This window comes from Eleginops maclovinus, chromosome 5 (genome assembly GCF_036324505.1).
Source record: "Eleginops maclovinus isolate JMC-PN-2008 ecotype Puerto Natales chromosome 5, JC_Emac_rtc_rv5, whole genome shotgun sequence".
Taxonomy (NCBI): domain Eukaryota; kingdom Metazoa; phylum Chordata; class Actinopteri; order Perciformes; family Eleginopidae; genus Eleginops; species Eleginops maclovinus.
In genome coordinates, this window is record NC_086353.1 from 27624018 (window position 1) to 27647855 (window position 23838).

Below are 23838 nucleotides of genomic sequence, written 5' to 3' on the forward strand. Positions count from 1 at the left end.
TGCAGGATCGATCATTCAGTATTCTTGGGAGGCTGTCGTATATATTTGTGACTTTGTTATACTTGCTGCTACTCCCGTTAACTTCCAGAAACTTACTATGGCTCGCTCAACCTCTCTCTCAGTCGCTCAATCTCTCTCTCGCTCTTACACACGCGTATCCCCCACTCTCTCTCTCTTAAAGGGATAGGCTGCCTTATCTGCATTATGCTACTATTACAGTTTACATAGTAAAACATCGGCCATCGGCATCGGTATCAGCAAAAATTGTTATTCTTAACATTGGTATCGGCCGACATGTTTGCAATCGGTGCATCCCTAATAAAAGCAGATCAAATATGACATGTCAGAAAGAGAAAATCACTCTACCTGTAGCAACAAAGGACATAAAACAAATGTTCCTCTTCCGAGGGCTTCCGAGTCAAATGGGAGCCAGCAGCTTCTTTCAGCTTCCTGAGGAGTGCATGTTAGAATCCATGCAATTAATGGAGGATCATGTTGTTGCTGTTGAACACAATTGCACGCACACTGTGCCACACTGTTCATCCTTAAAGTTCCCCTATTATGCAAAATGCACTTTTTGCTGTCTTTTGTACATACATATGTGTCCCCGGTGTGTAAGAACACTCACAAAGTGTCAGAAAAATCCACCCTCTCTCTTTTCCTCCTTACCCACATCTCTAAAAACGGGGGTACAAACGAGCTGATCCACATTTGCTGCCGATATGACGTCATAACTGAAATGTGGGCTGGCTTTACATTGAACTCCTGGCAACGTCCCGCCCACGTGAAACATTCCAACCCATCATCCCCCATATATAATCGCGAACTGAAACCCCTCTGTTTTGGAAGTATTATGGTTTGTGTTTACATTAGCAAGCATTATGTGTAATATAAAGGTCCTCTCCTTGTGGTAAATCCACCTGAGAGAAACGTTTGAGCTCCATACTGTTTCAGAAATAATGCTGGATGTGGTTTGGAACATTATATGGCGTTTAATCACGGCAGCATTTAGCTGAGTTTCTCCCGGTAGAAAACTCTCTTCATAGGAGAGATCATGACGCTCCAAAGGGGCGTGGCCAGCAGCAGCTCCAAAGGGGCGTGGCCAGCAGCAGCTAGTTCATTTAAAGCTACAGTGACAGAATCAGCACTTCAGGAACAGGGCTGAAATAGAGGGAGATGAGGCAAGCTACAATGGGGGATCTGTTTGGTATTTTGAGCAAAACACTTCACAGACATGTTTTGTATAGATAAATAATATATTGTTCAAATATAGCATGATTGGGGACCTTTAATGTTCTCAAATTGAATTAGTATTCATTCTGATTGAGCACCTGAAAATAAAGTGTAGGTTACTTGATCTGTTATGGTGAACATGAATCTAGCATATACCCCTATATATTTTATAAACATGTTATTTCAACTTTTTTTCATGTTAAGTTTTAATATTTCCAATTTGCACTCGTGTTTCCACTTAAACTTTATGTGTAACAATACACTCAATTTAGCAATGTAAAAAATCATTTTCCAAGGACTCATTAAAATTCTGCAGTGACGGTAGTAAGACATTAAGTACTAACAGCACATAACAATATCTAGGTTTAAATTGACATTCCATACCAGACAACACACACACACACACACACACACACACACACACACACACACACACACACACACACACACACACAAACTTATCTCTATTCATGTCTCCTGTCTGTCTATCTGCTGGCCTCTAAGTGCAGTCGACTGGGAACATGATAGATGACTACGGCTGGAATAGAATTTTTCCCTGCCATAATACCAAAACATCTGGCAGCCATTACTTCATGCAGCTCCCTCCCTACTCCCTCTCCCCTCCTCCGCCTTGTCTTTTTCCCACCTCTCCATTATTTTCAGATTTTCCATCCACCAGGGGGCCCCATTTCCCCAAGTGACCCGGATGTTTTTTTTCTTTGAAGGTCCACTTCGCCCCTGAAAAAAAAGAAAGATAAGGACGATGCTAAAGCAGCTACTGACCCCTACATCCACATACGATAGCGGTGCATCAGTGCAAAGAGGGAAGGAGTTGAATGGTGGCCCCGCTAATGTTTCACACACACAGTGACTACAGAATAGGCTTTGCAAGCTACTTGTGACACTTAAAAAGCCACAGAGTGTTTGCTTGCTTCAAAAGTGAATCATTGGCTGTAACAGTGAACTTATGATTCAAATAATATTTAAATACGTAGGGAGTAGGCTACATGTATGTTGAAGGTAAACTGGAAAAAGATTAAGAAGCATGGGGGAGAGACAGAGAGGTGGAGAGGAGAGGGAAAAAGAGAGGAGGGTGGGCCCTTGGCAGCCTTTGAAACAAACCCCCAGGTCAATGTATTTACCCCATAACTGCTATGACGCAACACACACTCACACTCACACACACACATATAGACAGATAGGGCTCTCCATCAAAGGAGACTATGACAAAATGTGTTTTTTTCTTCTTCTAATCAGCCCTGCCATAAGGGGGATGTATTGGATTCATTAGCGGCCAAACCAAAGACAGCCAGCCCATTGTTCCCTTTAAATAGGCGGTTAAAAAAACTGAAGAAAGAAAAAGGCAAGAACCAGGAAATAGAGAAAAAACTTGATCTGGTGAATTTATAGCGTCTTACCATCTGGAGCCATCTTTCAATTAGGCCTGTGGAGAGCATTCAACAGCACAGCATGTTGTGTCCCGACGGTACGTTTTTAAAAGCAACCAGTGACAAAATAATAGGAGGGTAAATACTTTTCAAATAGCATATTCATGTTAACAGCCAGCTCAGTGTTAGTGCATGATCTATATTTATTAAGGGTTTCCATTTTTATCTTCCTTTGAAAAAAAGTAGTGTGATAACATGATAACATGTCAGAAATCAGCTGGACACATAAAGAAATGTGCTTCTACAACATCATTATCCATAAAATATAAAAATACAAAATGTATATTATCATAAGCAGCCAAATCCTCTCCATATCAAATAACTAGTTCCATAACTGACACATGTTCCAGTTACCATTTCCATATGTTGCACACTTGGGCACAAAAGGGACTTCCACGCATGCATGAGTTAAAAATAGTTCTTTACTTCTTTTCGTTCTGTGGAAATACAGAAACACAAGCACATCACTGCAACGCAGCTGCATACTGTTGGCTAGGTCTAATGAGTGACGCACATTATCAACATTCACCCGCACCCTTGAACTTGCATAAAACATAAAATATCACATGTCCGCTTGCATTAACAACCAGCAAAACACACATTCAGTCTGACATTATTCTGCACAAATACACAACTTATACTCGCAAGCTACAAGAGGTTACACTACTGCATTTTCAAGGTTTCAAGGTTTTATTGGTCATATGCACAGCATATATAACGTATATGTTGGCAATGAAAATCTTATATCCCATGCTCCTCCAACAACTCAACATACATGGTGCGAATAAGATAAATAAAATAGTGCAAAAAGAGAGAAGAATATTTACAATAACAACAATAAAGATTTAAGGATGTATAATATATACATATGTGGAATGGCATTTAATATTATAGTTGCTATTGCAGATTAACACATATATCAGAACATTACAAATTATCAAATATAAAAAATACTACAGTGCCCATAGCAAAAATAATACAGTTTCCATGTCCATTAACATTCCAGTGTCCATCAATATGGCCAACATTCTTAAGGGCCCCACACTCTCCCCTCCAAAATGAATGTCGTCTCGACATTATTGGTTTCCATGAGTACTTGTGTCTTCAACTGGTGAGTTATAGCGGGAGGTGAAATGGAAGTCAGTCTTTCGGGATACTGTCTGTACAACAACAGTCTTTGACATGACATTCATCTCCCTTTATGTCACATGTCAGCAACAGACATCACTGGCCAGGTGATAACTGAAATGCTACTCTGCTACTCATGCGGAATATGTATCTTGGACTGAAAGGCTTTGACCCTATCTCTACCCCATAACCCATTACACAGACCTACATGTAACTGTATGCCTCACATACTGTATGTCCCAGTATCTTCTATGTGTAAGTGGTCTGATCTGGTACTCAACTTGTTAACTAACAGGAAATAATGTACTATACTGCATGAATTTCACCATTTTACTCTAGCTTAACATACTACCATGAACTCTTCTCTTTCTTGTTAAACTGTCATAACAATAAGCTCAACATGTGACTATGAACTAGTGTCTTTTACTGTTAGCTGTGCACATCACTTCTGCCTGTGTGTGACTGATGGTTGTCCTAAAGTGTTGTATGTGAGGGTCTTAGGGGGATTTCTTTGTCGAGAAGGATATTTTCTTGTAGGAGGTGACTGTGGCTCATCTGGACACTCATCGTCCCCACCGCTTTGCTCCGTTTCTCTGTCAGCTGCTGGTGGCTGGAATTCCTTACAGGAGGTAGTATGGAGCATATCCTGTTCCTGTCCTGTTCACTGCGCTTACAGTTATACACATGCACAACCTTGGCTAAAGAGCTCTTCCAATCTGACTTGGCTTCCTCCGTCAGGTTCCTGAGCATGGAAAGGAGTGTTCGATTGAACTTTTTAGTTTGACCAGTTCCAGCTTGGTGCTACGGTGTTGTGCGTGAGCCTTGGATACCACAGTAACCTTCCAGCTGGGAAAACAGCTTATTCTCGAACTCCCTTCCCTGGTCATGATGCAACTTGGCAGGAAATCCAAACTTGAGCACAAAGTCTCCAAAGATCTTTTCAGCTGCAGTTTTTGCTGACTTGTTGGTGCATGCGTTTGCCTGAGCAAAGCGAGTAAAATGATCGATGACGACTAGGATGTACTCATATCCTCCTTTACAGCTTTCCAGATGCAGGTAGTCTATTGAGACCATCTCAAAAGGATAAGTGGTTGCTATATTAACCAGCGGTGCCCTTGCTGGCTTGTTCGGACTCTTCCATTTCAGGCAGCTACACACCTTGGTCACATAATGATCCACATCCTTCTGCATATGAGGCCAATAGAATCGATCATGAATCAAACTTAGTGTCCGCTCTACTCCAAGGTGTCCCATTTCCTCATGTAACTCCCTGTAGATCAGCTGATGGAATGCTGTAGGTAACACTAGTTGAGTTTGAGCCACTGATTTCCTGTACAGGACTCCATTTTCTTTGACATACAACTTTTTCTTCTCCCTTACCAGAAGAGAGATGTCATCGCGATAGTCTCTTCTTCTCATATGAGGCCACTGTCCTTTCATAACATACTCTCACACCTTGCCAATAACTGGATCATCCTCTTGTGCTTTCTTTAGGTTCTCCATGGAGATTTCTGCCACTGGGGATGTTACTCGTTCCTGCTCTACATCTATACATGCTGCAGTGATGGTGGCTGGACACATCCAGGGCTCACGTTCATGGGATTCAAGTTGGAGTGTCTGTGTGACAGTGGTTATTACCTCTGGCTCCATTTCGTGCGAGCATGTGTGGATGTACTGCTCCATGTCCAATGGCATTCGCGACAAGCTATCGGCATCTCCATTGGCTTTTCCTGGCCGAGACTTGATTTAAAACTTAAAGTCAGCTAGCTCAGCAATCCACCGATGTGTCCTGTCGTTCAGCTTCGCTGTGGTCAAGACGTATGTTAAAGGATTATTGTCGGTGTAGACAACGAACGAGGGCGCATAATACAGCTACTCTCGAAACCTTTTACAAATTGCCCACTACATTGCTAAAAACTCCAACTTTTCAGAGTGGAGGTGGTAGTTAGTTTCTGGAGCAGTTAGTGTTCTTGACCCATAACCAATGACCACCAGTTTGCCTTGTTGTCTCTGGTACAGTACTGCACCAAGCCCTTCCTGAGAGGTGTCACAATGCAACACAAACGGCTTCTCATAGTCAGGGTAACCCAGGAGTGGTGGGCGCAGCAGGTACTCTATGAGCTGGCAGACCACTTCCTGGTGTTGTTCTGTCCAGGTGATTGACTGGCTTGAGGGTAGATGGTCTGACTTCTTGCGTTTCCCCTTGCTCCTACTTGCGCTTGCTCCTTGGACCCTACGAACTGCAGTCTTCTCGATGGATAACAGACTGTACAGTGGCTTGGCAATATGTGAAAACTTTTGGATATATGGACGGTAGTACGATAGGAACCCTAACCTTTTCCTCAGGTCTCCCACAGTTTCAGGTTTGCGGTCCTTGAGTGCCTGTACTGGTGCTAACTCCGCAGGATCCATGCAGTAGCCATCTTTGGATACAATCTTTCCAAGGAATTTCACCTCGTCTTTAAACACTTCACACTTTTTAGCTGTCATCTTTACTCCATGTGCTTGATAGCAACATAACACCTCTCTCAGGTCACGCAGGTGGTCCTCAAAAGACATACTGTGGAGGCACTCCTCCATACTGCGTTGAAACTCTGCTGGAGCTGAGGAAAGGCCGAAGGGGATCCTTACCCAAGAGGTTACACCACTGCATTTAATATTATAGTTGCTATTGCAGATTGACACATATATCAGAACATTACAAAGTATCAAATACAAAAAATACTACAGTGCCCATAGCAAAATAATACAGTTTCCATGTCCATTATCATTCCAGTGCCCATCAATATGGCCAACATTATTGAGGGCCCCACACATACATGCATTGCTTATCTGACAATAAACACGAGGCAATGATTTAGTCTGTATTATGTTGGATTAATGTATTATATTTTTACACACTCACAAGGTTCCCTGATCATGTAATGTACAGTGTGGAAGCATAAGCTTACATCATTGCAGCTCCAGCATGTGTTAATGAGCTGCGCTTCCAGAGAATTCCACTCTCTCAGGGTGGGTCATGGACCAGACTGTAGAGGACCAGCAACACAACACACTGCTAATGGTGGGGCTTTGAACACTCTGCTGTTTCAGTTTGAGCAGTCTGTCCGCCTGAATGGTGAATAAAATGAACACCAACATTTATCAAACATTAAAAGAGAAAACAATTGCCCGAGTAGTTTTGAAAAAGCTGGTGACTGCACCAACACTGGATTGTGACAACTCTGTGGGGTCAGTGTGTTTCTGCTGCATTTCAGTCATATGAATCATAGACTATAACCATGAAGAGTTCAGGTGACACAATTTATTAAAATGAAATGTACTACACAGTTCCTGCCATATTCTACACTGTAGGAAAATGGTGTACTTAATCAACGTTTTGGAAACATATATGTTTCAGAATTTTAAACTTAACATCACAGATGTAATTGTAATTATAGATTTTTTTTACAACATAGCGATAATAATGGTCAAATTAAATTAAGTGCATTACTGACTTTGTCACATATTGTATGTGAATCTGTACGTGAATTCCAATACCTGGACTGAGCACAGCTGCTGGCCTGCATGACCGTCTGCAAGGCCTGGTACAAGTGTGTGTGTGTGTGTGTGTGTGTGTGTGTGTGTGTGTGTGTGTGTGTGTGTGTGTGTGTGTGTGTGTGTGTGTGTGTGTGTGTGTGTGTGTGTGTGTGTCTGTGTGTGTGTGTGTGTGTGTGTGTGTGTGTGTGTGTGTGTGTGTGTGTGTGTGTGTGTGTGTGTGTGTGTGTGTGTGTGTGTGTGTGTGTGTGTGTGTGTGCACAGTGGACCAACACCAAATAACATACAGCTTATTGAATTAAGTCATACATCCGGATTTATCATTCAGGAGTACTGACACAAATTACAAAATGCTAATGCAGGTCAGACTCCCTCATGAGTCACTTGATCAGGTGAAGTTATGAATTTATAGCGTCTTGCCATATGGAGCCATCTTTCAATTAGGCCTGTGAGTGTTTGGGACATGTTTTGTTCTGACTGTAATACCCAACGCTTTTGTCATCTATGCCTGCAGGTGGGACACACTTTTGTTTTGTCAACATGTTTCTGTATATCATTATTTACCACTTTCGTTCTTCTTTTCTTGATCTGGTTCTTGTTCATTTGTCTACCTGACAAATTCAATGGGTGTTGGGGAATTACAGCCACGGAAAAAATTAAGACACCATTCCACATTTTCCTTAAATCTTTATCTTTATCTTTAGCTCTACATGTATGGCAGCCATTCCAACAAGAGAGATGATAATGCTGAAGTGGTCTCTTAATTCTTTCCGTGGCTGTATATTGAAATGTGTTTCAGAATTTTCCCCCTTCACGCTTGTTAATGAGGTGGACAACAACATAGGAACAACTTTCAATATAATTCTCTATTCAAAAAGTGCCTTGCTCTGTTTGGACTTAATAGTAAAAGAAGTTACTGTAAAGATGTGTATTTCTTAATTTATCTTTGGGAAAAAAAGTCATGACATGAATTCATTAGCACCTTGCACTCCCTCTTTCCTCCCCGCCTCACCTTGTTTCTGGATGATTTAGTGCAGTGCGAGCAGGTCAGTTCCCTGGCTCTTTATTGGTCATTAGTTGTGATGTTGGCAGGTCTCACACCTCTGAATCCTGGGTGGCCCTCCGCCTGCTTCAAAGTCAAACCAAGTTTGTCGGAGGGGAAAGATCCTCTTAGCTGCTCGTTCTCTTTCGCTTCAGACTTGCTGAAATCAGTTCATGTAAAAGCAGAGGAACAATATGTATCAAACTTAGAGGCACAAGTCATGTCCAAAGTATCAATGTGCAGACAAAAAAAGAATTGTAGTCCGAAAATGTAATTAAAAATGCAATACGTTCATTTCTTATTGTCACTCCACCAGCAGCTGTGGTAGACTGCTCTCCAACAAACATAAGTAACCAACAACCAATCAAGTTTGTGAGTTTCGTCAGAGACATAAAAGCCTCTGAAAAGACCTTATAAAAATACAATAAATATTATTTAAACAAAAACAATTGTACTCCTTTATTTAGGAGGGGATTGGCCTGCAGTTCCTATCATACCTTACCGAGCCAGCAGCATACAGCTCGGTGTGGATACTAAGGACTGAGCATTGTTTTAACAGAAGTCTTGAACATTTTATGAGTAAAATTGGTGACGTGTAATTGTTCAAATATAAATTTGCCTAAATAATAATAATAATAACAATAATTTGAATTTATATAGCGCCTTTCTAGGTACCCAAGACCGCTTTCCATTTTGTGAGGACAGACAGAAAACAAATAAACAAACAAACAAAAAACTAGGGTAAATAAAAGAATAGAGAAATAAAGTAAATAAAATAGAAAACAGAAATATCAGTTGTGGTAGAAGAACAAGATGAGTTAGTGGTCAAAGGCTATGGTGAAGAGGTGAGTTTTTAGTGAGGATTTGAAGATGTTCAGGGAGGCAGCATTGCGGATCTCTTCAGGAAGAGCATTCCAGAGGGTGGGGGCCACAACACTGAACGCCCTGTCACCTGTCACATTGTTTTGATGTTTATTTCTCCCTCTATATTCATTCATATATTTCAAGAGTTGGTTGCATAACAGTAAAATGCTAAAACAATATACCAAACTAAATCAAATCTAAAAGAACAATACTACAGATAAACTACAGAGAGTTTCACCTCCACTACCATCAGGCACACACCTTTCTCTATCATGTGACGTGACCGAGTATATAAAAGGAAGATAACGACAAAAATAATGCAGAAACACTTATGATTCAGTAGTATTATGTATGTATGATTCAGTCAGTAGTAAGAGGCCCTGCAAAGGAGACTTTGAAGACTTCATATCCAGGATGGCACCATGCTGGGTGGCATCTATCTATCTATCTATCTATCTATCTATCTATCTATCTATCTATCTATCTATCTATCTATCTATCTATCTATCTATCTATCTATCTATCTATCTATCTATCTATCTATCTATCTATCTATCTATCTATCTATCTATCTATCTATCTATCTATCTATGTATCTATCTATCTATCTATCTATCTATCTATCTATCTATCTATCTATCTATCTATCTATCTATCTATCTATCTATCTATCTATCTATCCATCCATCCATCATCTATCTATCTGGCTGGCCAGATGATATAAAGTCAGGTTTAGCTATGTGCAGCACGGATCTACTCCCTGGAGGCAGACAGAACTAGACTTATTCTCACTACGAGGAAACAACCTTGAAATGGAAAAAGACATTCAGCATCACCCGGGTCTGAGACAGCCGTCCAGCACACCTGACCTGGAAATGAGACTGATGTGAAGAGATACAACTTATCCCACTAAACTAATAACCCCCAAGAACACACACACACACACACACACACACACACACACACACACACACACACACACACACACACACACACACACACACACACACACACACACACACACACACACACACACACACACACACACACACACACACATTTCTATAACTCCTGAGACCACCCGGGCTGGGCAGACCACCAGGCCGTCTAGTCCACCGCTGCATGTTTTTGATCAGCAGGTCTGGGAACACACATAAAACCTGGTAAAAGGTGGACACTAACACACACATATGCTGAGCCATAACACTGTCACACACACAGCTACACACAGACAGACACACACATGGACAATAATGGAGCCTTGGGTTTTATGTTTATAGTAATGTCTGGCTGTGAGAGAGTGTGTGTGTTTGTGTGTGTGTGTGTGTGTGTGTGTGTGTGTGTGTGTGTGTGTGTGTGTGTGTGTGTGTGTGTGTGTGTGTGTGTGTGTGTGTGTGTGTGTGTGTGTGTGTGTGTGTGTGTGTGTGTGTGTGTGTGTGTGTGTGTGTGCCTAACACCATTAGGTCTGTGTGTGACATGATGAGAGCTAATGGGCTGACAGGTAGAGGCACACACAGTAGGGGAGAGTGTGTGTGTAACATGGGGACAGCAGAAACACGTCCGAGGCTAATTCATTAGAGTCCAGCTGCTCCAGCCGCCGGCGCAGGGACGGATAGATGTGTGTCGGTGCTGCCCCTTAACCTGTCGCTGTGTCGCAGTAATGAGAAATTGGAGGAAAAGTCTCATAAACAAAGTTCTCTCAGTCCCCATCTTCACTCCAGTGACAAACAAAACAGGCTTACTGTCTTTACTTTTTTAAACATATTTTGGAACATCAGTACATTTCAGACATGTTTCTAGATCCCTACGTTCTAAGGTTTAATCAAATCAAAGTTTATTTATACAGCCCAATATCATAAAACGGACCTATTGAAATGCAGAATACAAAGAGTAGTGCCTCTTGCTTGTCAGTTAGTATGAAAGAGATGACAGCTAACATTGTTGTGTCATATATGATGATATATCATACTGTACAAATAGTTTAGAGATAGTGAAAGATTGTGGGTGACTCTGTATGTAATCTCAAATAGATGTACACGCCTACAGAGGTCAAGAGGTTGTCTAGAGGCAGTAACAGCTTGGAAATCAGGAATGGGATGATTGAAAGAAGTGTGTGCAGAGCCACCATTATGGGTTCCCCCAGGTCCCCCCATCCAGGAATACTGCTTATCAAAGTCTGCCTTTTTATTTACATACATACTGTATATACCAAATAAATATATATATATATATACTTGTTATTGAATGTGCTTAATATCCAAATGGTTTTTTTGTATTTAACTATCTTGAGAAGAGTATGGAATGTCATGTTTTATTGTGGAATGTGACCTGTTTTTTTCTGTCTAAAAACAGGTAGAAATATTGTCTTCCTGCGCGAATGCAGGCAGCATTTAGTTATGTGCATAAAAAAAGATGAGATTTTAATGGTCCACACACAGTCCAAGAGCCAGGGCATGCTTTTTTCAAGACAAATCATTGGTTTTTTTAAAGGTATATTTCCATAGCACTGCATTCTTGTAACGGTATCCTTCAGTATTCTATCACTCCTTTTTTCATCCCTTTCATCCCTCTTCCATAATGAGTCTTACATATTTCCATGACATTACCTTTGACCCCTGCTGTGATGTGCCAATAGATTGTTCTGTCAGAAACAATGTTCTAGTTCATTTTTATTTGCGTCTTTTACTTTTATATCTTTGCATTAGTATTAGAGGGGGATATCATTGCCCATAACTGCTCAGCTGTTGTGATTTACATATGACCAATAAGAGACTTTAAACATGAAACTGAAATTGGCTTTAAAAACTAAACCTGACCTGACGAAATGGCTTTGATACAGCTGAAATAAAATAATAATAACATTTATGAGAAGACTATACTAGAAAGGTAAATAAAGTCTTGCATTAGTTTTTATTTCTATAATTTATGTTTATTGATTTTTGGTTCTTTTTCTTTTATTACAGGACACATATCTACAAACAAAAGAAATCACACACATCTATACAGATACACATATGAGAGAAACAAAATAAATGATATGGAAATATTTAAACTAGTTCAATAATATTATGTACATTTATATATATAAATACACATACAAAACTAAATTGAAATCTACATTTCAATATGCATTTATACATACATAGATTTATTATCTTTAGATTTAGATAGAGTTATAGATGACTATAAGATACAAAAGGAGAATTTGCTGGAAGCAATTCCAACAACATGGATAACTTACCTCGGTTACATAAATGGTTTACTGTGAGTTGCCCAATAATAGACATTGGGGTTTTCTACAATGGTTTGGATGACCTTAAAGTGTATTATAAATGTTCATTCATAAGTGCATTTAGAAGTGTTATAGTTTATTAAGTCTGCCTGTCTTAAACTGTCATTTCCCCAAATGACTGTGGAATATATCTTAGTAGTTTATCTGAGGAGGAGGGCCTCATGCCAGACATAGTTTTATAGTGCTTTAAACAAACAGATGATATCTTTGGTTTGTGATGAATAAATGAGACTATTCCCGTAGCCTTAACAACTTACATAGCCTGATAAGAGCTATGTAGATACCATGTACTATTATTATTATTATTATTATTATTATTATTATTATTACATTTGGTGATATCTTGGTTTATTTGTCTTTTACACATCAGTTCTTCCAAAGGTAATTGCTCATCAACAATCATTCTTCAGTTAAAGGTTTGTTGTTGTTGTAAGGAACTTAATTTGCCCAATCTCATAATTTCATGAAATAATTTTGTTTTAGTTATCCTTTTACTTCTTCCATATGTTTCTTTTTTGGTCATAATATAATTGTTTTGAACCACATCAAATGAATCTATTGTATTGGTTGTTAAACTAATGTTCGATGTATTCATTTCTAATCATTATGCATTTATTTTTGTACACTTTATGTCACTTTTGCAGAAAATAGGTAGGCCTAAATCTGTCTTTCTGTCTCCAAGACTTTTTCCTTCATTAATTTCGATATTTGCATTTGTGCAGAGTAGTATGACACTCTTCTCTTTAGTAATTGTCTAAAACTTTAATTATTTTGGACTATTAGACGCAGTGTTTACTCATTTCTAAATGAAAACACTTTCCCAGTAAACTCAAACTCTTAGTTTAGTTACTTAGTTAATAGGCCTTTATCAAACAGTTTTCATGTCAAAGACCTGAGGTATGGGAACCACATTTGAGTCTATTCAATGATGCTATCAATATGTGGTAAAATGGAATTTAAAATAAAGTGCTGCTAATAAACAGAGGCTGGAAGTAACTAACTCAAGTACTGTACTTGAGTACAATTTCCTGGTACTTGTACTTTACTTTAGTATATCAATTTCATGGTACTTTATACTTCTAGTCCACTACATTTAAAAGGGAAATAATGCAATTTTACTCCACTACATTTATTTAACAGCTTTAGCTTCATTTAACAAAATGCAGCTCTAAAAATCAAACTAGTGTACAAACTCTTTAATTTGCAAAAGAGTCAATTGTTTAAATATTTTACAGAAAGTACTTTGTTTGTCTACAACTGTAAAATGCTACTTAATGCAAGAATATTACCTAAACATGTCACATATGTATGAATTATGTACACACATAAAGGCCATTTCTCTGCACAATGATTACTTTTACTTGTTGTATTTTTATCACATTTCGCTGATAATATTTTTCTACTTTTACTTACGTAAGAATTTTTAATGCAGTACTTTAACCTGTAAGGAAGTATTTTGACAATAATGTATTGGTACTTTTACTCAAGTAAAGCAGCTGAATACTTCTTAAATCGCTGCTCATATACATGATGCATTCACAAACGCTCATGAACCCAACTCTAGCACCCCCTAGCGGCTGCAAGGCTCCTTACACGTGTCTGCTATTTTCATAAAACCATCCCTATTTGAAAAGTTTTATACAATAAGTAAGTAAGACATGAATTAAATGAGTCGTTAACTCATTATCTATTCAATTTAGCAATGTATGGATTAAAAGTAAAAGATTAAGGCAACACACTGAGCAGGGTTAGGAGACGTGGGAGGGCTGGGAAGGGGCGGGAGGGGCAGGTTTATCGTCCTGCACTGTTGTCCTAATCTGTTCTTAGAGGATAGCGGCTTAGTGGACCTGAGGGTAGGTGGACAACAAATACTGCTGAGAGAGGAGCGTCCAGACCAACCAGCAGCTTCTCCTCATGAAGAACTCTCCTCACTCCTTCCTCTGACTCCTCCATACCTGCGCTTTTTCCTCTGACAACTCCTCCCGCCAACTCTCCAGCATCCACTGAAGCAGCTAATCACTTCCACTGGGCTAATTTGGAGGCCATCTTGACAGCTCCTGTATGCTAGGGAAGGAATAGTCGTCCGAGACCTTTGGGTGGTGGTTTTATCCATCTGTCTATCTGTCTATCTATCTGTCTGTCTGTCTGTCTGTCTGTCTTTCTATCTATCTATCTTTCTATCTATCTATCTATCTATCTATCTATCTATCTATCTATCTATCTATCTATCTATCTATCTATCTATCTATCTATCTATCTATCTATTTATTTATTTTTTCAAGTGTGAATTAAACACAGAGCTCTGAAGATGAAGGACCGCCTGGCCCAGCTGAAGGAGGTAGGCAGCGTTAGTAATGTATCGGGCTGTGTGAGGACCTGCAGGTTTCAGGCCTCCTGCTGTAATCTGTGTGTGTGTGTGTGTGTGTGTGTGTGTGTGTGTGTGTGTGTGTGTGTGTGTGTGTGTGTGTGTGTGTGTGTGTGTGTGTGTGTGTGTGTGTGTGTGTTTTCTGCTGATGGTTTGAATGACATTAAAGTGTATTATAAGTGTTCATTCATGCATTTAGAAGTGTTTTAGTTTATTAACTGCCTGTCTGAAACTGTCATCTCCCCAAATGGCTGTGGAACATAGCTTAGTAGTTTATCTGAGGATGAGGGACTCATGCCAGACATACTTTTATAGTGTTTTACACAAACAGATGATCTTTTTGGTTTGTGAAAAATAAATAAGGCTATTCCCGTAGCCTTAACAGTTATGTGTTCAATTTAGCACAAAATAATAGAAAAACAAATGTGAAAACCGCGTTTAGAAAGACTCATTAAAGCAGGTTCTTGCCGAATTTTTGAAACATGAAGGGGAACAAGGTGACACAAACTAGCACGTAGCCTATTAAATATGTTTTACTTTGATGTTTTAGAGTAAATATTCTTATAGTCCTAAAGCTTCTTATAATATGTAAGGCTGAGGAGTTAAAATTAGTTTACTGTTTAGTTTGGAGCGTGCAGAAGGCAGCAGCGCGTGCGACTCAAGCATGTATGTGTGTGCCTGACGTCACAGAGGCACACGCACTGCAGGTGAACTACACACTGTACAGATGTGTATGTCAAATACCGAGACAGGAAATAAATCTATATTTAGGGGTGACTATGTATCTAGTGCATCAGGGCTTTTAAATATGTTGAATATAAGGTTTTTTGCTGCTGAACAATCAATATTTATATTTATTCTGTGCTTCCTGTGAATATTCCCCTCTTCCTAATGTGTGTGTGTGTGTGTGTGTGTGTGTGTGTGTGTGTGTGTGTGTGTGTGTGTGTGTGTGTGTGTGTGTGTGTGTGTGTGTGTGTGTGTGTGTGTGCGTGCGTGTGTGCATGTGTTTAACAGAAGAGTGACGCAGGAGGCGATGACGTTGAGATTCCAGTGGAGAATCAGGCTTTTATGGATGATTTCTTTGCACAGGTATTGTATTTGTGTTTGTCAGTGGCTCCCATCACTAGCAGAGAATGTGTTCCGTGCTCATGTTGTGTGTCTTTCAGATTGAAGATATACGCACCAGCATTGACAAGATTGATGCGAGTGTCACAGAAATCAAAAAACTCTACTCCACCATCCTGTCAGCTGCTTCATCTGAACAGAGTAACAAACATACACACACAAACACACGCACACACACACACACACACACACACACACACACACACACACACACACACACACACACACACACACACACACACACACACACACACAGTTCTTGCTGTTTGTGAACTCCCTGGCCTCTCTCTCTATTTCAGAAACACAGGATGAAGTTGAAGCCGTCACCAATGAGATCAAGAAGTCGGCTAACAACGCAAGAAACAAACTAAAGAGTCAGTATTGTTTTATTTCCTGTTGAGGGAACTTATTAACTCCCATCATTTTGTGGTGGCTGCAGAGCTATTTATAGACATATCTGAAAGAGCTAGCCGGGATAAATACTTCCTGTGGGAAGAGGTTAGTGCCAATGCAGAAATGCTGTTAGTCATGGCCCTCCACGTGTCTATTGATGGAGTTTAACAGAAAAAATACAGCAACTTTATTCAGCGTGTTTGTTGAGTAAAATGCTAAAAATGTCGTATATCCGTTTTGTCTCATCTTGTGTCTACATCTGTACACGTCTGCATATGTCTGGAAATTACCCAATTGAAATAATGTTTCAATTTGCCTGTTGTTTTTACAACAACAGATTCACAATTGTCCTCTCTTTGTGTGTGTGTGTGTGTGTGTGTGTGTGTGTGTGTGTGTGTGTGTGTGTGTGTGTGTGTGTGTGTGTGTGTGTGTGTGTGTGTGTGTGTGTGTGTGTGTGTGTGTGTGTGTGTGGTTTGCTGGTCAAAACTAAATCAGGTATTGAGGGCCAGCTTGAGAACGCAGATGAGAGAGCCTCAGCTGACGTCAGGATACGCAAATCACAGGTCAGACTTTTTCAGATATAACTATTAAATGAAGTTTACTCAACCACAGTATACCATTTAAAGAAATGGAGCTCACAGGAAATGTTTGGTTTTTACATATTTATTGATCATGGAGGTTCTCGCCCCCAGTGAATAAAAGGCACATTAAAATCCTTTTATAAAGCTGAAAACATAAACAAGGATACAATGATGTGTTATGTCACTGCCGTTACATATTTACTCCCCTTCTAAGGTCATTTAACAAGACGCATTCTCCCTTCCCAGCAAGCCATCCTGGCCAAGAAGTTTGTTGAGGTGATGACCCGATACAACGAGGCTCAGATGGAGTTCAGAGATAAGAGCAAAGGACGGATCGCCCGTCAGCTGGAGATCAGTGAGTTACAATCTAACTACATGCTGCCATCATCATATCATGACTTCAGAAACCTTGATGAGGATCTTTTGGTTTTGAGTCCAAATACTTCAAATGTTTTGAATATGCCTTTCATGAATTTATCAATCACTTTTTACATCACATGCACACGTTCAAATTTCATAAGCTCACCACATGTCATTCAGTGTCACATAATTATGTTATTGCTCCTTTAAACATGACTTGGCCTTCTGATTCCTGTTTGTATTTTTTTTAAGCTTAATGATATCATGTGTATCTTATGTCTATTACCATATGCTAATTCAAAACATTGCAGCTTGTTCTCAGTTAAAAAAAGTATTAAATCTGCTTTAGCATGAAAAGGACAGCCACTAACCACTTCCTACACCTCATTGTTTGGAACAAGAGCGTTAACAACTTGTAGGACAATTGTGAGGAATGGTGAAGCTGATAGCTTCTATAGTCAGGTCTGAGATAACACATTTCATATAGACCCCCTAACATATATATATATATATATTATTATTATTATTATTGTCATAGTGGTATTATTAGGACTAAGATTACTAAAGGCACCCCATGGATTTGACACTAAGAACTAAAACACAGATTTGTTTGACCTGTCAGTGTCCTTGTTGGTTTTAAAGGTCCCCTATTATGCAAAATGCACTTTTTGATATCTTTTGTACATAAAGATGTGTCCCCGGTGTGTAAGGAGACTCACAAAGTGTCCGAAAATACATACCCTCTCTCTTTTCCTCCTTACCCACATCTCTAAAAATGGGGGTACAAACGAGCTGATCCACATTTGCTGCCGATTTGAATCGGAGGACGTCATAAGGACAATGTGGGCTAGCTTTACATTGAACTCCTGGCAACGTCCCGCCCACGTGACACGTTCCAACCGATCGTCCCCCATATACAGTCACGAGCTGAATCCCCTCCCCAGCACCTCTGTGTCTGTGTGTGTGTGTGTGTGTGTGTGTGTGTGTGTTCATCAGGATGTCTGCAGGAGGGACTTAGAGTTGTTGTTTATATAATACATATAATGTCTCTGTTCTAGTGGTAAACTCTGAGAAGTGTTTCAGAAATAATGCTGGATGTGGTTTGGAACATCATATGGGGTTTAATCACGTTATAACAAACCTTGTGCCCTCATCAGCCAGTTGCTAAAAACCCAATGTAGCTATTTATTATATGTTAATTTATTCATCATCCATCTGTTGTAGCTACCAGATGTGCTCGGCCTCCCCAATCGACGGCTTCCGGCCCGCTTACTGATGACGTCATGCATTGTGATTGGCTGTACAGCCAAGTTCTGAAAAGAAGATAAAAAAACACAATAAAAACATTGACATTAATCTAACGAGGGGGATGATTTTTTATTATTACAATGTAATTTTCCTATTTTTTTAAGAGGGACTCCTTTTAGTGGGGATTTAACTTCTGTTTGAAAATAATAAACCCTCAACTAAAGATAGTTGCTGTTGGATGCTTATGAAATCGTCACCTTTTTCTGTGATCGACTTGCAGACATGATTGAAACTGAGAATGGTAGTGACGGCCATGATTGACTCTGTATGCAATGTTAGCGTAGTTTCCTTAGCGTTCGCCTATACTGTCTACGCCCAGGGCCGGCCCTGGGTAAGAGAAAGATGTATGCTTAAGGGCACCACTAGAGGCTGCCCCCACCAATTCGGCGGCGCCCCCCACCAATTCGGCGCCCCAGGCGGGCGCCTAGTTCACCTGTGACCAGGGCCGGCCCGGCATACAACTATAATCACTTCTATAAAAGCTAACACATTTTAAATATAGGTAAGACATATTAAAGGTAATTTACAACTTCACAGACATGTTTTGTATAGATATGGCCCTACAATATATTGTTCAAATATTGCATAATAGGAGACATAAGCAGTGTCAGGAATTCCTGAGATTTCCATGACTCTAAAGTCCTACAAAACACACTAACACTCGAGTTCCTCGATGATATGGCAGAAACATGTATCCCTGTTCATCTGGTATACATATGCTCGTCACAGCATCTCTGGCCTTACTATCAGTCCTCTTTACACATGTGTTTAGGGTTGGTTGTATATTTCATCCGTCTCTATGGTCACAGGTGTCAGGCGACTGACAGTTACTCTAGTATGCTGTTATTAATCTGACAGTATACCAGCTGTTACCAGGTTGGTGTGTGAAACACTCATTCAACTGTCTTCCTGTTAATCACAGCGGGGAAAGCAACGACTGACGACGAACTGGAGGCCATGCTGGAGGGAGGAAACTCAGCTGTGTTCAGTGCCGGGGTGAGACTGACCGTCTGTGGGTCTCGATGTGTTAATGCATGCACACACACAGTTGAAATAACACTCACAGCTAAGTCACCCTATTAATGTATTGTCGATCAACACACAATTGAGATTGTCCGAGATCATACCTCAGGCAATTATTTGGGGTAATATTGTATATTTTACATTAGTAGGTGTGTTACAGAACCATGGACACTGCCTTAGTGTGTGTACTGTGGTATTTTGTAATAGTATAGCATAGCATGGCAGAACATGGCACCTGGGTATATTTGACAGCACCATGGTGCATGTACCATATTGCATACTATACTGGTTACTGTGGTATACAATAGAAATGTGTTCTCTGAGGTGCAGCTCTTTTGCTTTTAACGTGTTTGCATTCCTATGCTGACAATTGAATCTGTCTGTGTGACACCCCCCCCTTAAGATCACGGAGTCTAAGATCAACCAGCAGGCCCTGAATGAGATCGAGGCCCGTCACAAAGACATCATGAGGCTAGAGAGCAGCATCAAGGAGCTCCATGACATGTTTGTGGATATTGCCATGCTGGTGGAGAATCAGGTACACACTCACACACACACACTCTCTTTTTCTTTTATGAACAAAATGATAGATCTACTTGTTCATATACTGCAAGAGTTAAGGCAAAAATGTCATATATTTTTTGTCACTTTTGTACATTAAAGTCTCTCATGTTCTTCCAGCTGTCAGTCGCTGTGTGTTTGATTACATACCTGCTCAGATATTTGATAGAATACTGGCAAAACTGAATCACAGCACCACCCATGCTCACTGAAGTATCCATCTCGCTGCTGAAAAATGATATGACAAAGAATTATCTTCCATTATTCTCTCCTGCCCTTCTCTAGGGGGGCATGATTGACAGAATAGAGAGCAACATGGACCAGTCCGTGGGCTTTGTAGAGAGGGCAGTGGCTGACACCAAAAAGGCAGCCAAATTCCAGCAGGAGGCACGCAGGGTAAGTTGAGACTGATGGAGCGGTAACATGGCTTTACTGGCCTGAATAAACATTGTCTGTTTATTTTACTGTTCATTCTCTGATTGTTCTTTCCCTACATGAATGCATTTATGGAGCACTACATCTTCTTTTACTTCTCTGTTTACTTTTCTCCAGAAACAAATGATGATCTTCTGCTGCTGTGTGATTCTGGCCTTGATACTCGGTTCATTTGTCTACAGCTTCTTCAAATAGTAATGCTGAACGAGCCGCCTAGCAGGGTCCCACAGTATGGGACAAGGCAGAGCAAAGTAGAGCCCGGGCACAGTTTACTGTCAATTCCCTCCTTCAAATTAGAAATAGAGTCTGCATTCCTTCTCTATTATTTCTAATATGTTATTACAACTTCTTCACATTCTTAAGGGGTTCAACATCTAAATTAAGTTTTAATGTCATTATATACTACTCTAATATTAGTGACACCTTTCAATGCCTGCAGTGTACTGCGTCTAGATTAAATGACCTTTAGTTCCAACAAAAAGCTTTAGAGACTTGATAAAAGGGAAATGTGTTTTATAGCTCTAACCAGTGTCAATCCCTGTCCCTTATAAAATGTAAGAACTACAGGTTCAATCCACAATAGAGAGCCTAAATCCCGCCCTTCTATTTCCGACCCATGGGACCTTATTTCGGAAGAAATATGTATGTTAGGCAATGGCAAGAGAGAAATTATTTTCTGATCCCGTTTGAATTATGCCATGAATTACACATATGATGTTTGTCAATTTGAAAGATCATTTTGCAAGTCAAGAAAAAAAAAGTTGTCGTAAAACTGTGAAGTAACACTTAGTTTTGTGTGAAAACGCACAATGAACTACATCTCTGGTCTCGCACAATACACGTCCACAAAAAGAACAAGCAAGACCCATTGCTGGTATGCCTACAACTTGGTACAAAGCAGTAGGGATGTTGTTAAAGTTATTTTCATATCTCTTATATTTAATGGAGGGAAAGAATGATGACATCAGTTATGAAATCACTTACTCTTGGATTTGTAGTGTTTCTAGTTGCGTATTTTCATAGTCTTATATTTCAACAGTTTTACGCCAAACTGACTTTCTTGACTTGGAAATTATTTCTTAAGATTGACAAACATCATATGTGTAATTCATGGCACAATTCAAACGGGATCAAAAATAATTTCTCTCGCCATGGACTACAATACATATTTTTTCCGAAATAAGTTCCCATGGTGCTCCACCGGAAAGGGAGGGACTTAGGCTCTCTATGAGCAGAACATGTTTTTCATCTTTGGCCCTGCCGGCAGTATCTCTATAGTTATGAATGGTACAGGATTTGTCAGTCAATGCTCGTGTATCTGTAGGACTTTTCCGGAGTGATGAGTTAGATTACATTTTATTTATATCTGTACCCATTCTTAGCATAGTAAAAGTATTGGGGTTTTCTTTCTGTATGGTGATCCTAAATATGTCTTCCTTCTGAAGATTCTTTAAAACCTGGATTCATTTTTAGGTGAGCTCCATTGACTTCTATCTTGGTTGATTTCAATTATTCAGGTAACAAACAATGAATAGTTTCAGGATCTACTTTCATAAATACATCGAAGCAGTAAGTAACTAATGAGAATTAGTGTTATATAAGATACAAAAAACCACTGAAAAGCATTTATTGCTCAGAAAGGAATTCATGTAGTGGCTGTTAACAGGTGATTAAGTGAAAGTGAACCGATCACACACAGATGTCCGTGCAGCATGACCCCTCAGTGCCCATCCTCATGGGTGCATATCTCTGAATTCAGTAGCGTAAGTATTAACACAGATGTTTTTATTCTTTAGTTTTTTAATCTTTTCTGTTATTGGCATTTGGATGTAGAAATTGTACTTCTGTGCCAATACTTATGCTACCGACTATATCAATGATCCCTGCACCTTCCATGACTTCATAGTGGGACCTTTATTCATTTATTTTATTTTTACTGAAGAAATAAAGGCATTTTGTTTAAAGAATTCATGTATTTGAGCTTGAAAGTTTGAATTAAAGTAGACGTGATGGCAAGAATAGGTGTAGATTCTGGAGGTGTTAGTTAAGAAATGGAATAAACCAAGCCCTGCTCTATTGGTTACACTGCCTGGAATGTACTGTTTAACCTCTTCATGTCTTTGTTGTTGGTGTATATATTACACAAATGTATTTCGTTTTTATGTGTTTGTGTTGTCCCCCCTTGTTTTTTTAAAGAATATGATTTTATTTCCAATCTTGTTTCATGCCATGGTTTGACTCTAGTTGGTCTTTGACTTTTGCATCCTCCCTATTTGCTCTACATCCACACATTGCAAGGGGGGTTAACATTGCAGCCCACTCCTGTAATGTCCGCCTACTCTTAATCCATATTTTACATTGTACAATTGGAGACTAGATCTGGTCATTGCTTCATGTGAGGAAAATAACATTTAAAAATGTGAATGTTTGGAAATGGAGAATTATTTATGTGAAACAGACTGATGTTTTCTTGTGTCACGTTACAACAGGAGCACCTGCCAAAATTCCCTGTGGATGTTCAAATGTAGGCTTATATCTACCACATTTTTTACTGTCTCATGCTATAAACAAGTTTGATTGAAAACCTTAAAAATAACTAATAAAAGAGTGATTGCTAGATTGTTTTAGGGGGAGCAGTATACTTCTACTTTGTGCTCACAAGGTTCAATGGATAAAATGTAGGTCCAAACAATAGAATAACATGACTTTCCACTAATAACTTGGGTTTTTCAATTCACCTGGTAATAATCTATCTGAATTAAATGCAGGAATGTGGGTGTTCAATTGAAAGAAGGTGGGATCTCACTTTCTGAGCCAGGTTCCAGAAGGAATTTAATAAACGTTATAGTTAAATCTTATAATAACAACAATAATGGATTGAAATGTAATAATGCAGTGTGGATTCAGGAGAATTGGTCGACCATGGTTCAGTCAGAACATTGGCAATTATGTTCCCCTAATTATCAATTTGTCTGACATGGAATTGGTGTTCGTTTGTGTTCTCACTTTCCTGTTTACATTATTACCCTGTAGACATTTGCTATGGAAATGTGTATTTTATTTATTTTGTAGTTTTCATCCACTGTTGACAAAAAATAAATCAATTGACCTCATGTTTGTTTTGTTTATGTGATTATTTCCCT

The 23838-nt window shown here is 39.5% G+C and overlaps 1 protein-coding gene across 1 annotated transcript; it reads left to right on the plus strand.

The window, feature by feature from the left end:
* Positions 1-14397: 14397 nt before the first annotated feature.
* stx3a (syntaxin 3a) lies at positions 14398-23808 on the plus strand. The gene is made up of 10 exons (XM_063882930.1): positions 14398-14882; positions 15924-15998; positions 16076-16175; positions 16334-16408; positions 16923-16990; positions 17255-17363; positions 19599-19672; positions 20103-20237; positions 20546-20656; positions 20813-23808. The coding sequence occupies exons 1-10, from the start codon at positions 14853-14855 to the stop codon at positions 20888-20890; spliced, it is 855 nt and encodes a 284-aa protein (XP_063739000.1). The 5' UTR covers positions 14398-14852; the 3' UTR covers positions 20891-23808.
* The last annotated feature ends 30 nt before the right edge of the window (positions 23809-23838 follow it).

Excerpts from the sequence above, each read along its gene's own strand:
- stx3a (XM_063882930.1), top strand. The coding sequence starts at position 14,853 with ATGAAGGACCGCCTGGCCCAGCTGAAGGAG. Across the intron at positions 14,883-15,923 it reads GCCTGGCCCAGCTGAAGGAG|AAGAGTGACGCAGGAGGCGA; the intron begins GTAGGCAGCGTT and ends TGTGTTTAACAG. Across the intron at positions 19,673-20,102 it reads CAGCTGTGTTCAGTGCCGGG|ATCACGGAGTCTAAGATCAA; the intron begins GTGAGACTGACC and ends CCCCCCCTTAAG.